General features: G+C 33.5%; 1 protein-coding gene across 2 annotated transcripts; it reads right to left on the bottom strand.

Annotated features, from left to right (window-relative positions):
* Positions 1 to 684: 684 nt before the first annotated feature.
* LOC110098413 (haloacid dehalogenase-like hydrolase domain-containing protein 3) lies at positions 685 to 4,563 on the bottom strand. 2 transcript variants are annotated; one of them, XM_020825239.2, is made up of 4 exons: positions 4,272 to 4,563; positions 2,955 to 3,357; positions 1,658 to 1,864; positions 685 to 1,141 (listed from the first exon to the last, which is right to left on the bottom strand). In XM_020825239.2, exons 2-4 carry the CDS (start codon positions 3,210 to 3,212, stop codon positions 827 to 829), a joined length of 780 nt encoding a protein of 259 aa, XP_020680898.1. In that variant the 5' UTR covers positions 3,213 to 3,357; positions 4,272 to 4,563; the 3' UTR covers positions 685 to 826. The 2 variants fall into 2 exon arrangements, with proteins under 2 accessions (XP_020680898.1, XP_020680899.1); XM_020825240.2 differs by having other exon boundaries at positions 2,955 to 3,337.
* Positions 4,564 to 15,025: the final 10,462 nt, after the last annotated feature.

The following is a 15,025-nucleotide window of genomic DNA, read 5'->3' as shown; positions in this document are numbered from 1 at the left end:
CATAATGTAGAAAAAAAATTATGTTTAATGATTGATGGAAGGATCTCTCACATGAGGATAAAATTATTTAAATTATGTGAGAATATTGAGTTTAATCTTACATCTAATATATAAAAAAAAAAAATATGTTGATATAAAAATATTAAATTATTGTCTAACATGTATGGATTTAAAATTTTGGGTTTAAAGTAAATTTGTTCAGACTCAAACTTGGTCCCATTTTTATTACTGGCCCACTTTGTTTTTATTTTTTATTTTTTTGCTAGTTTTGGAAAGATAAAATTATTAAATTGTAAATATTTATATTTTAAGTTACATCATAATATCTTACATTGAATAATAATAAAATATAATGTCATTTCATAATAAATAATTTAAAAAATTAATATCAGGATAATTAATAGTACCTTTAAAGAGTATAAATACTAAAAAATTGAAATCATACAATTCTAAATAATAGATAATAAATTTAAAATATAAACCAATTCAAACCAATTTCGAATTATCTAGTCAGTAGATAATCTGCGAATATTAGAGATTACCTCTCATTAAAAAATAATTTCATCCGATATATTGCTCTAATAAAATTTACATTAAGTATATTTATTTGATTTTATTTAATGAATTTCAGTGCCATATTGTATTTTTTTTTATAAAATTTCTAAATTTTTTTATGAGGATTTGCTGATAAAATTTTTCTTTGCTAACAAAAGGAATAGTTCTTTCACTGAAAGCTCTTCTAGAAGTTCATGGCAAATGAAAATCTGCAAATATACTAAGAATGCATTTTTATCCAACTAGTTTGTAGGCTTCTAACCTCTCATCATTATTGAGTTCTCTGGCCTGCCAAAGCTTCTTCTGTCTTAGCGAGCCAATCCTGAACAGCAACAAGATCTGGAAAAACAGGAGCACCCGACTGCCTCCAGTTCTCAGCATCAGGTGTTCTGAATCTATCCAGAAGCAGTGCCTTCATGCCTACACTCCGAGCTGGTAAATAGTCCTTTCTCAAGCTGTCACCCACATGAAGAACCTCTTCTGGTGCTATGTTTCCAGCCATCTCAAGTGCAATTTCATATATCTTAGGATCTGGTTTTTCGACACCCACAAGGCCTGAGAAAACTCCAAAGTCCCACTCCGATCCCTGAAAAACAGTGCAGGTGAAAATATCTTTAGGGCATCTCCAACCTAAAATCCCATTTTTCACTCCAAAATGCAGTGAAATTAAAAATGACATGAATAGGGGTGTCAATTTCGGGTCACGGGTCGGGTTCGGATCAAACCCGGAACTTACCCGTGTTCAAATGGTTGACGGGTCGGACTTTCGTGTCGTGTCAAATATTGACACCCCTAGGAGTGATTCATTACCAATCGAACTCCATTTTGTGCCCTTGGAAGAAGGTAACCAGCTTTCTCACTTTCACGCGTTTCTTCGGAAAATCCGGTAGAGACAGAAAAATAACGCAGGTGAACAATGCAATGCTAATATTGGCGTTGCACTGTTCACCAGCTATCAAATACCGGAAGTTTTGCCGTTTGGCTAGAGCTCACGAGCGACGCTATTCATGCGTTTGGAGTTCGGTTGGAGAAGGCCTTAGTCAAACAAACCTTTAAAGAAGAGATGGTTGATCAAAATTGTTGGCAGTGAAGCATTTGTTACCTTATTCAAACCTAAGGCAGGGAGAATAACATCCTGGTATCGGTATTCTGCATTACTAACAACGCCAACAATGAGGCCATTCTTCCGTGCCCATCTCATAAATGGCTGAGAATCTGGAAACACACTGTAAGGAGCTGATGAACCAAAGGTTGAGTATATGCGCCTGAACACCTTTTCGAATGTTTCATCATCATAATCATAGCCAGCCTGCAATGTTTGCAATAGAAACATTGATCACAATTAGAAAAGAAGATCAATGCATAAAATCATATATTCGTTCAATTAATGATTATGCATTGCATTTTCTTTGTAGGGTAAAAGATTAAGCTCCATAATATAACAACCATCGCTAAAGCTCACATCAATACAAAGTAAAACCTTAAAAAAAAAAGATATAAGCTTACATGTTTACTAATGTTACATCTTAATGGCGGCATCAAAAACTAATGTTTGGGGCATCTCCAACTGAAAATCTCATTTTTCACTCCAAAATGCAATGAAACTAAAAAATAGTGTGATTCATCTCCAATCGAACTCCATTTTGCATCCTTCGTAGAAGGTAACCGTCTTTCTCCTCTTTCGCGTGTTTTTTCGGCAAATTCGATAGAGACAAAAAAATAACGCATGTGAACAGTGTCACGCCAATATCGACGTCGCACTGTTCACCCGCAACCAAATACTGGAAGTTTTGCAGTTCGGTTGAAGCTCCAAACACATGAATGGAGTAGCTCGGTTGGAGATGCCCTTATTCAAGTTAGAATGGCTTACAGATGGTTCCCATGGTTGAACCTCCATGATTGAGCAATTCGAGTGTCCCTACATAATTTACAGTGAAGACATTGTGGAAAAAGCTACTTGGCATTGTTTTGTTGTAGGCTAGTAGTTAGGGAGTGATGACCAACATAAAAACTTATAATGCAGCTGAGGTTTGTAAAAGCAAACAAGATTATTGGAAAGTGGCTAGACTTCCCCTATTAGTCTAAGCTTGAGTATTGAAAATGAATCCATCAAACTCCAGTATCATGCTCAATTTATCTCCTTTTTAGTCTACACAGTCTAAAAACTATGGAAGGATCTAATATATAACCCACATAGGCATTTTTCAGGTTTGAACCATATACATTATTTGCTCCATCTATCTATAGATTCTACACTGCAAAGATTTAATGTGCTACACTGTAAAGATTAGTTCATTAACATAGGAAAGAACGGTAATTAAATAAATGAAGAAATAAGGCAAATAACATCACTTGAACTGATTGTAATTGTAATAACAGTCATAGTATGTTATGCATACCTTAATAAAGGAGTCCTTCACACATGTCCTCCACCAATCAATATTAGGCATTTTTGCCGCATGTCCGAAACAAGGATAGAGCTTTGCCATGTTTGTGTATGCTGTCTTAAAGCCCTCGTGCATCCGTTTATAGTCGGGGCACGGCAATCCTATTGCTTTAGCTGCCATGCAGTAGTAATCTCCAAGCTCTCCTTTGTAAGCTAGTAAAGTTCCTGTGACATCAACAGTAATGCAACGCAACTTCGACAATAGAGACATTGTCCTTACACTATACCAAGATCTCCAACTTGATTAACTGAACACCCTTAACAAGGAATTTTGATTCCCAGAGTCTTGTAGGGCTTGATTAGTTTATTGAAATCAACTTGAACTTCAACAGATATCTGCAACAAATGTGCTAAACCTGAATGCAAGTTCCAGAAAATAAACATGAGCCGGCCACAAGTGTTATCAGTTGCCAAAATCTAAAACTTTAAGGGGCTGTTTGATATCTTATTTTAGGAAGGATTTAAGCAAGAATCAGTTAAAATCCTGCCAAAAGAACTTTTAGAAGTTAATCCTACTGTTCTGATAAACCCTGTTGTAACTCTGGTTAAATTCAGGATTTCTCGCTCTCACCAATCTTGAATCCTGGAATACATAGCCCAAGAATTTATAAGGATTTACCAAGATTTAATAATTATCATGTCAAACGGTTTTCAAATATTAATCCTCTCAAGATTTACTAAATTTGGATTTAGAAAATTTATAAAATCCTAATTCAAGCTTACCAGCCTCTAAATCCTACTATTTTGATTAATCTTGTTTCAATCCCGTTATTAATTAAATACAAGATTCCTTAACTCTCAACACTCACAAGATTTCACAAATTTAGGTATTTCTCCCAAAAATCTTAAATTCTGAAACAGATAGTCAACCGATTTAGTCGCGATGTCAATAGTTTTCAGTTTTTAATCCTCTCAAGATTTACTAAAAACAGACCGTTTATGTTGAACTGCATAGTAAACTACCAAGAAGGCGAACTCGCACATTAACATTCTTACATAATGACAAAATCCTATCTACCTACGTTTAACAGCTCCAATATCCTTCGCCCGCTTGGGTTAGGTCATGTTACCCGTCGAACAAAGAAAAGCAAATGGGCCGCAACACTAATCTTCAAATAAAGCTACTGAAAATAAAATAGAAATTGGAAGTCGGAACGAAGACTGACAGATCAAGAAAGAACAACATTAATCTAAAGAACACTGCATTCACTGAATTTACAACCTCAACATCAGAAGAACGTTGATAATGGATCAGAGATGCGTAAAATACCTCACAATGCGATTCTTGATCCTCTTCGTCTTTGATCGAGCTAAATTTAGATTTGCGGAATGGTTTCTGCGTGTAATCGAGAGGAGAAACTGGCGAAATCCAATTTATAAGATCACAGACGGGCGGAAACTCCAAGAAGCTACTTCCCAGCTCAAGGTTTTCCGATTTCTTGCATCGATTTGTGAAGAAAACGAGGGGCTTCTCTTTGCTGGTTTTGGATTTGTGAAGAATCCCTCTCACTTCGATCAGATTTGGAGAGAGAAATAGCGGATAACGGAGAAAAATAGTTTGTGTCTCGCATTATCTTTTATAATGGGGATGTCATATTTAAATAATTAATTCATAAACAAAACAAAGATATTTATAAGTATTATAAAAATTCTAAAAATAATATAATAATTTTTTCTTAATTATTTAATTTTTAATAAATTCAAAATAAAAATGGTGATATTCAATTATTATATATAATTTTTAAAGGCATATAAAAGTTATTAATTTCAAATTTTAAATGTAAAGATTATATGTATATAATAATATAATATTTAAATCTCTTTATCAAAAATAAATTTGATGATTATAAAATCTATTTTAAACCCAATATTTTTAAGATTTTATATTAAAATGATATTATGAGTTTCAAAATGGATTGATAGGTCGTGTTCGATTCCAGCCTGAAATTTGCCTGAGTCGAATCCGTTAAAAACATACACAATCTTCTTATGAACTTGTAAAAAGGATTAACCCAAATCTGATCCGCCAATAATATGAATGACTCGTATTCGACCTGTTAATCCATTTTGGTTTAAAATTATTTCTTATAACTTATTAGCTATAAAGCTTAGGGTATCTCCTAGAAAAAAAATGCACATTATAAAAAAAATTTAAGAAAAAAAAAATTAAATAGGTCATTTAAGAATTAAAAAAAGACTTGTGGGTTAACCTGAATCAAACTCATTTAATAAATAGTCAGAAAAGCGAACTCTAATATGACCCGTTTATTAAACGGGTCAATCACAATGTGAAATTTTCAGGGCAGTTTAGGTTCAAGTTAATGGGTTGAGTCATTTATTAACACCCCTAAATAATATTATGCCATTCTATCTTTTTTTTTTAAGCTTTTATATTTTATTACAAAATAATCATAAATATAACTTTCAAAATCAAATATATGAATCGGCAAATTTTCTCTATGATTTTCATAAGACGAGTAACGCTTTATTGTTATTATTTTTTTTATGGGAATGTTAGATAGTGGTTGAAAGCGGCATCGGTGGAATAAAATATGAAAGCGAATTAAGCTTGATAAATATTTTTAAATTGAATTTTTTTAATTAAGACGAGTAAGGCTCGATTCGTCTATAAGTACGTCATGTTTTGAAACCGTTTGCTAACCCAAATTGTGGCTCGAACTTTCCAACAACACTTCAGGTCCTTGATTTGGACTTGTTTATGCTCGGATTGGGTGAATTTGCTATCGTTGATTTCATATTTCCGAGACATTCAGTTTGACTGTAAGTTTGCTGAAATCGGAATTCGGATGATCCCAATTTTAATTTCGGATGTTTTCAACTTGATTTTGCATCGAGATTCGTGTTAGATCAACATAATTTTTCGATGATGTATCAATTATATATATATATATATTGAAAGAATCTAATTGATGTAATTCACTATGATTGTTGAAAGCTTTGGTTATCTACTAAGAAGTTTTGAATTCGAAACTTACATGAGTCATGTATAGCCTTTCAAAGTAGGAGCAAATGAAACAGTATTGTTCATATGGCCCATGCTACTTGGGCTAAAATATTGATGGGCTGGCCTGTTAAGTTGTTCAATGAGTATAAAGAATTGAGATCCTTTTGGCATTATTTATTGTTATTCTTATTCTTCAGGATTCCAACCAGAAACTTATAAATATTACTTTTCTGTGCTGCATTATCTTATTTTCTTAAAATGTTTTCTCAAAAATAAATTGTGCTAAAAATAGGTTAAAATATATCAAATTTTCATCTAAAATATATCATTCGAACTAATTTTAAGGATTGACATAAATTTCTCCATTCAATTTGAATTACGTCCATCATCAAAGTTATCAGTTTATATCAGATCGTATGATTTTTATTTCCTTTAGCATTAATGGTGAATTATAAGGTCTCCATAGATACATCCATCAATTTTTGGAGGCGGCGAAACAGGGGTTCGCCTCCTGTGCTCGTGTGAGTAGAGAGAGCTGGGGGAGAAGGCTTCGTCTTCGAGAGAGGGAGAGAGCTTCGATTCCGCGAAACCATCGCGCGTGGGAAGAACAGAGAAGAAGGGAGCACTTATAAGCTCAGATTCCGCGAAACCATCGCGCACACAGACTTGTTCGCATTACTTCGCTCGAGAGAATTTCTAACCCGCTCAATTTGAGCGGGTTTCGATGTCGCACGAACGGCTGTCTCTAATACACCGCTGATGCTTCGGAGGACTTCCTTATGTTCCGCTCAAAATCAACAAAACGACCTAATTTAAGAAATGCGTGCATTTAATTTACTTTACCCTCTTAATTCTGCATACCAAACAGCCCCTTAGAGTATTACATCATAGGTTTCTTTTGGGACATTTTTTTTATTGCTTTATAAAGCAACTTTTTATTACAAAAATTTTTTTTCAAAGAATTTTTATACTAAAAAAACTACTTTAAAAAATAATAAGAAAGCCGTTCCAAATGAGACCTTTAGTGTGTTATAAAGCAATTGATTGTTAGCCACAAGCATAGATGAACATCAAATAGTTAGTCACTTAAAAATATGGGCGTTAACGAGTTGATTTCAACCTGGATCCGACCGTCGGGTTTCTGAGTTGACCCAACCCGACATGAAATCATTGTGTGAATCCCTCCCACGTTGTCGTTACTTCCGATCCAACTACAGAACGATGGGACCCTCTCCTCATCGTCGTTTGTTCGTTACTTCTAATCCGACTGCATAATGGCGAGCTCGCTCCCTCCTGTCATCGTAGTCGTTACTTCTGATCCAATTGCAAAACGGCGAGCTCCCTCCCGTCATCATCGTTAATATAATTAACAATGAAAAGAAGCATTTCTTCCTCATGCTGCTTTGCAGTCAACAATGGCTGCTTTGCTTCCTCTTTGATATTGAGAAAAGAAGCATTTCTTCCTCATGCTTTCCATTGATTTGAGTACAGGCCGGAATAAAGACTATTTAAGCTGAAGCATCATAGATATTGTGAGCAGGTGCATGTATTTGATCTATTTTATTTATTTAATTTTTAAATATTAAATTAATTAATTTTAATTTTAATTTCTTTTTAAAAAAAGTGACATGATTAAATTGTTTTTTAAAATAAAATTGAGTCAAAATATAATTAACAATGAATTTAATTATATTCATCTTAAATAATATATATTAAGAAGAATATCATAAAATCTTTTTTAAATTTTATATTTTTGGTATATAAAATAAATAAGATTTAAATTGATCTTTTTGTTCATTAAATTTATAGTTCACAAGCAATTATTATTTTTTAAATAATAATATAATTTAATTTTTGACAAGTTAGGTTTTGCCCACCCTGCTAGATACTTTGGATATGAGGCTTACAAGAAAGGTAGACATGCTCCCACCTTATATTGACAAAATCCTAAAATGTGGTACTCCCTCATATTTATTAGTTCTTTATGAAATTTGATTGTATCTATAAATCATATTATACTATTGACTCAATCTTAATTTTGTCGGTTGAACACTTGAACTTGACCAGGAGCTCCCAACGGGTCGAGAAATTATTCTATGTGGACAACGAACGCCGTCTAGAGACTAACCAAAATGAGTCACGTCGGTACCGCGGATCGGTATTACTGATGTGACTCATTTTGATTGACCTTCGGATGTAGAGCTATGTTCGACGTCCGCACAGAATAATTTCTCCTACGGGTCACAGCAAGGCCTTGCGCCCCTTGTTTAAGGTTGATATCCTTCTAGTCCAAGTTAATGTAAACTTCAAGCCTGTGTGGTTCGAAATTGCACTGAGCCTGGGGCTCAACTCATTCAATCTTCGAGCTAAAATCTCAACCTTATAGAAAACTAACAATTGGGGGAAATAAAAGTTTAATTATGTGAAAGTTATTTGAAGTAATTTCGAAAATAATTTGCTTTAAATTTCAAGAACTAAAAAAAAACCGTCAAAAATACAAACAAAACATATATTTAAAAAAAAAATAAAAAAATGATCTTAAACACCTTTAAATTAATTTATTTTTATTTTAAATTTTACAAAATTGAATTGATCCAATCATTTGGTAAAAATATAAAGTTAATTTGAACAAAAAGTATTAAGAAGAATATTAAATAATATTTATTAAAATTTATGATTTTGATATGTGAAATAAATAATATTCAAATTGATTTTTTTTCTTTATAATTTAATATTTGAAAATTAATATAATTTAATTTTACTTTCACCCGATGTATTAAAAAAATAATTAAAAAATCAAAATTATGTCCAATAATCATTTATTATTGAATAGAAAAGACCTCTCTCTTATTTAAGGTTAGGCCATCTCAAAGCTTTTTTACTATTTTTGTGATAGAATACACAGCCAACAAGAAAAGCAAAGCCTGTTTCTATTTAATTTCTTATATAATTTTCCCAAATTTTATTTTATTAAACTAAATTTAGAAATATCTAATAAAAATTTTGATTTGAAACATAATTTAAAAATAAAAAATGAAAAGCATAAGACTTTCTTTAATCTGGTCGGAGAAATTTAAGCCATTCAACCCAAAAATTAATTTTTAGTTTATAATTTGTAATTATTTAATACTAATTTGATAATTAAATGTTGATAGCTAATAACTTTTTACTACATTTTTCATAAAATTAAGCTTCCCAAATTATAGGCACAGATTTTATTATTTTGTTTGGAATAGCTGTTGGTTTTAAAAAAGGGAGATTTACATACATATCACTTAATACTATGCTATTTACATATTTAACACCTAAAACTTTAATTTAATCAATACATACACCCATAGTTTCCATCTTCTTACCTATCAAATATGAGTGGTAAATGAAAATCTATGAGTGGTAGAAAGAAATGTAAGTATATATTGAGATAATTTAAATATATAGGATGGTATTCATGTAATATTAAAGTTTTAGGTGTTAGATATGTAAATATGATGTTATAAAGTGGTATGTATGTAAATTTCCATTTAAAAAATGGTGGTTGTAACTTGTAAAGCTGTAGTAAAGAAATTATTTTTAAAAATTATTATAAGCAACTTTTTAGTACAAAAATTTCTTTAAAAAATAGTCAAATAAAAACTTTAGCTACAATCTGAAAGACAAAGCTATAAAAAGTTAACCAAACAAATACTTAAGTTTTTTTTTAGGAAATATGAGGGCTTGACCCTTTCTATTAAAACAACAAAAAATTATAGAGGAATACCAAACAACAGCTTAGCTTAAAAGAAAAAAAAAAAGGCTAAGACAAAAGTAAGGAAGAAGATGCATCTATGAAATAAAAAACAAATCCAAAAACAGACAGAAACCCTGTCTAGCTGGGACTCAGAACAAACTATTTAGATCAAGAATGTAGTCAGATAAAATCTCATTTGGTTGCTTGAAGACCGTCCTAAAGGAGCATGCAGGTGTCATCATCGTTAACAACCCAAAATTAACCTGCCAAAAAGCCAAAAACTTCGAGCAACGAGATCGGCATCTATAGTAACCATCAGTAATCGAATGGGGTCGGGCAACAACGAATGTCACCAGCAAACCCGAATGGCCAACATGCTCCATAAAAGAGCTGCAGTCACCCAAGTACAAGAAGTGCACCTCCAAAAACTTTGTCCAGCAATGACCCAAAATGTTGTCAACCCAGAAAATGATAGACAATGCCCAGTTAAAGCCAAAACCAGACAACCATCCAGCAAGAAACCCGCCAGTCCAGAGAATATGCAACCAACCGAAATGAAAAGACATCCAGATGCAAATAAAATGGAACAAAAAAGAGGCCATAACAGCTAGGAGTACGACAACATAAGTTTCTCTTTTATCAGCTTGCCCCATTTCCAATTGTCGAGTTTCAAATAAACCGCTCTAGAGACTTTTTTAGCTAAAGTGATAACACAAACAAAATTTCCATTGTATTTCCTTGTGTTGCGTTCAATACACAAAAAATAGCCAGCAACATTAAAAATCAGCATAATACCAAGCTTAACACCCTTGTGAATCGTCATGCCATCAATAAACTGTAAAGCTTGAGCAATATTGGGTCTTAAAAGGAAGCAATTGAGTTGAGGAATAAGCCTAGTAATAACTTGGAAAGAATAATCACATTCAAACATAAGATGCGCCGTGTTCTCAACATGACCGTGACAAAGAGGGCAGAAAATATTCCCAATATCAATATTTCTAGCACGCAAAGCTTCAGTGGTTTTAAGGCCATTAGAGAGAGCCAGCCAAGTATAAACAGAGTGTCTAAGAGAGTGTTTTTTGTGCCAAACTAGGTGCGACCAGTCAACATCAAATTCAGAAATAAAATATTATTTATAAAAGTCCTTAAAAGAAGCATTCTCATCATTGTCTCAGGTAAGATGTTTGGAACAACCATCAGTAATGGATATAGAATTAATGAAGTCTTTAATATGGTGACTAAGAGAGTCAGGTAAAGACCAAGAGTTTCTAGAGATCTATTTGGCAAGATTGAAGTCAGTATTAACGGAAGTGAAATCAAAATTTGGAAACCTATCCAAGATAGAGTCGTTCAAGCACCAGTGGTCCCAAAGAATAACAATAGAGCTATTAGTCGTAACATTGAACCTGAAATTGCTTTTAAAAAGGCCAGCATTTATGTGAATGCTTTTCCAAAAACCCGAACAGTGATGGGAGCAAGGCTTCCAGGGGGAAGAGTATCTGATTTTTAACCATCTAGTAAGAAGGGAATCAGAGTTGTAAATCCTTAAAATGGTATCACAATTGTAAGCCGATCTAAGAGCCTGTAAAGAGGCAATGCCAAGGCCACCTTTAGAATAAGGCATAGTGGAATTCTTCCAAGAGATAAGGTACAAGTGCTTAGATTGAGAGCCATTATGATATAAGAATTTGGAGCACGCCTTATCAATGGCCTTCAAAATAGTTTTTTGGAATAATGGAACCTCTTAACCAATACGCCACTAAATTGGTAATGGTATATTTGATAAATTGCAATCTACCTGCAAAAAGAAAGAAGCTTTGCTTTCCAACAAGAAAGCAAGTTAGTAATTTTTTCAATAGGGGGTGAGAAGTCGGAAAGATTGGTTCTTCCCAAGGAAATAAGGATACCCAAGTATGAAATTGTGGTGGAGCAGTTGTGAATGTGAAGGGCTAGGGAAATGGAAGAAGAGTGAATGGCAAAAGGGGAAATAAGAAGAGAGCTTTTTTGGAGGTTGAGGTTTAGGCCAGTTAAGCTAGATAAGTGATTCAAAATTCACATAAGGTTCTTACAATTATTGATGTCAGCTTTGCCAAAAACTAATAAATCATTAGCATAAGTGAGGTGAGTTAAATGGAAATTATCCAACTTGAAACCTACAAATCTTCCCATAAGAGAATTGTCTTCTATAAGGCAAGAGAGAGCATCCATGACAAAGCGGAATAGAAACGGGTTGAGAGGGCAACCTTGTCTAAGACCAGAAGAAGAGCTAAAGTAACTTTCAAGCCCCCCATCAATACAAATGGAGAAATTGATGTCACTAACGCAAGCTTTAATCCAGTAGATAAATAAGGAAGGAAGCCCCTTTTGTGCCAACCTGGAAAAGAGGAAGTCCCTAGAAACATTATCAAATGCTTTCTTTATATCAAATTTAGTACAGAAAAATTTATCCTTTTGTGTCTTGGAGATAAACCCAAGGATCTCAGCCGCAAGAATTGGGATATAAGTAGAAATTCTATTAGTAATGAAAGCCGCATGACTATGATGAATGATCTTAGACATATAAGGTTTGAGCCTAGAAGCAAGGATCTTAGTAATAATCTTGTGGAAGACATTATATAGAGAAATGGGCCTGAAGTCCTGAATAGATTCAGCGTGTGTTTTCTTGGGAATGAGAGCAATAGCAATAGCTTTAGCACGTTTAGAGAGATAACACTTATTAAAAAATGATTTAATAGCATGATAAATAGAAAGCCCAGTGTTAGACCAAGTCCTTTTGAAAAACTCAAAGTTAAAGCCATCCGGCCCAGGAGCCGAGGAGGAGCAACCAATTTTTATTGCAGCTAAAATTTCCTCATTAGAGACGGGAAGAACCAAAGAAGCCTTGGCAAAATCAGACAATCGTGATCCAGTTGGTATACCAGCAAGGTTAGAGAGAATTGGCTTGGGAGTATTATAAAGATTCTTGAAGTGTTGAATAATCCCTTGGAAATTAGCACTATGAGTCTGCTCAGTACCACAGATAGAAGAGTTGAGAATACTTCTATTATGCGATTTCCTCATTTGAATCTTGGAAGAAAGGAATTTGAGGTCCTCCTCCCCATTCTTGAGCCCCTTAACTTTGGATCTTTGAATGACCCATTTAGCATGTAAGGAATTGTAAAAGGCAAGCTCTTGATTGATCTTTTTAAGGTGACCACGAAGATCCACATTAAGAGGGTCCAAATCGACAAGAGTTTGGCAGTGCCGTTGAAGGGAAGATAATTCCAAAAACTTAGCCTCAATTTGAGAAGAAGATTCCCAATTTTTTTTCTTGATTTCCTGCTTCGGAACCTTGAGTTTGTGATAGAGGCAATGAATAGGATTTCCTTGAGAAGGAGTAGCAAAAATCGAAATTAGTAAATCCCCAAACTCAGGAATATTGCACCAATAGTTTTTAAACATGAATCTCTTCCTCTTAGTCTTCACCGAATTTGATTTCAATTAGATCTCTAATTATGCATTAATTAAACAAATGTCTTTTCAACAATAATAATAACCAATATAGTAATATAATAGAAAAAGGTATTTCATAGTAAATTATAATAATATATAGTAATATATATATATATCCCAAGCCCGGATGAAAAAAGTTGAGAGAAAATTGTAATAAAATAATTTAGGCCCCCCCTCAAAAAATTTTCTGGCTCCGCCACTGGTGGTAGCGGACGAGAGAAGGTCTGATGATGGTAGCAGCCGGGTGGAGGTCTGGTAATGGTTGGTAGTGATGTTGGTGGCCTGTCAGAGGTCTGGCGAGGGTTGTTTGATGTAGGTCCAGTAGTCGGATGGAAGTTTGACGACCCACATACGAGCACAGGTACTCATATAATGCTCTAGGATATTTTGAGCCTCAAAGTTCTCTCCAACCTCTAACCCAAGGTCCCCCTCAGATAAGGAGTAGGGCCTATTTATCGATTTTCTTATATTTACATACCCTATAAGTATACAAAAATATAGAGCAAATCCAGAGCATACCTTCCGAAAAGAATATGATTATTTTATCTCATCTGAAAAGAAAATGATTATGTTATCTCATCTGAAAGTGAAACCTTTAAAAAAAAATTAAAAATACATATGGAAATGAATTTATCTCATCTGAAAAGAGTGATTATTTTCATTCAAAATTTTCTTCTATTTCTATCATGTTATAAAACTTCTAAACTTCCTTCAGTTAATTATGTCACTAATTAAAATTAGTTACCCATAATCTATAATTATCATTAGATTATATCATAGAAATTTTCTTTAAAGAAATGATTTCATGAATCATGTAAACTTAGCCTGAAATCTGAACATCGGCTCTCGGTTTCATACGCAGTTACGCACGCCTATTTTTCTCCGCACATCTGTGAGCAAATCAAAGTACAACACAAGTCATTATTCAAAGGAAGTAAGTACCAAACTCTAAGAACTTTTAGTAGAAAAATTGTAGCGATTCTCTTCATCTACAAAGAGACGTCAGGAATGACGAATCATGCGTGCCCTATTTTAATATATAATTATCTTAATTTACTCATAATATAATTTTTTTTTGTTATAAGAGCCTTAAATTTATTACATTTATTTGAGATAAATATATAAATGATCTTTATGGAATTGCTGCTACGTTTTATGGGAGAAACAACAAAGAGCGGAGCACCGCAACGCTCTAGATTCAGCACTGCAACACTGTGTAGTGCCACAGTACTGCGGGTTTGAGCGTCGCAACACGGTCAATCAGATCAGGATCAAATGTTTGAACGCCACAACACTTTGAGGCCGATTGGAAATTTTTTTCTCATTTTTTTCAAGGGAGGCGTCCCTTGGTGTTATTAACTTGTTTTTTCTTGTGTTTTGAGTGAGAAAACTGTATGAGAGAGAAGTGAAGCAAGCAGAGAGAGAGATATAGAAGAGAGATATGTACTTATTTCTCCATATTTTATATTGGCTTTCTTCGTTTGATGTGGCTCTTTGGTTTTTTCCTGATTTCAGATTTTCTACGTTAAATTATTGTGTCATTTACTTTCAGCTGCTTTTACTTTCTCGTTTGCTTCTTTGCGTTGTTTTCCTTAAATCCCCAACACAATTTTCTCAAAACCATCACACATTAGCAACTCTAGTTACTAAAATCAGCTTTCCATCATATAAATTTTTAAAAAATAGCCAAAAAAAACATCAAGACTGCTGTTATAATCTGAAAAGCAAAATAATAATAATAATAAAAAAAAACTATCGAAGAGGTCCTAAGATTCTTCTTACTTGAATTCTTCCTCACTTGTAGGTTGGTCGGCTAAAGCGTAAGGAAATTGTTTACCAC

The sequence above is a fragment of the Dendrobium catenatum genome, unplaced genomic scaffold (assembly GCF_001605985.2).
Source record: "Dendrobium catenatum unplaced genomic scaffold, ASM160598v2 fragScaff_scaffold_123, whole genome shotgun sequence".
Lineage (NCBI taxonomy): Eukaryota > Viridiplantae > Streptophyta > Magnoliopsida > Asparagales > Orchidaceae > Dendrobium > Dendrobium catenatum.
Note: the sequence above shows the minus strand (reverse complement) of the source record. Positions and strands in the feature narration are given on the sequence as shown.

Excerpts from the sequence above, each read along its gene's own strand:
- LOC110098413 (XM_020825239.2), bottom strand. The coding sequence starts at position 3,212 with ATGTCTCTATTGTCGAAGTTGCGTTGCATTACTGTTGATGTCACAGGA. Across the intron at positions 1,865-2,954 it reads TGAAGGACTCCTTTATTAAG|GCTGGCTATGATTATGATGA; the intron begins GTATGCATAACA and ends CAAACATTGCAG. Across the intron at positions 1,142-1,657 it reads CTGCCTTAGGTTTGAATAAG|GGATCGGAGTGGGACTTTGG; the intron begins GTAACAAATGCT and ends ACTGTTTTTCAG.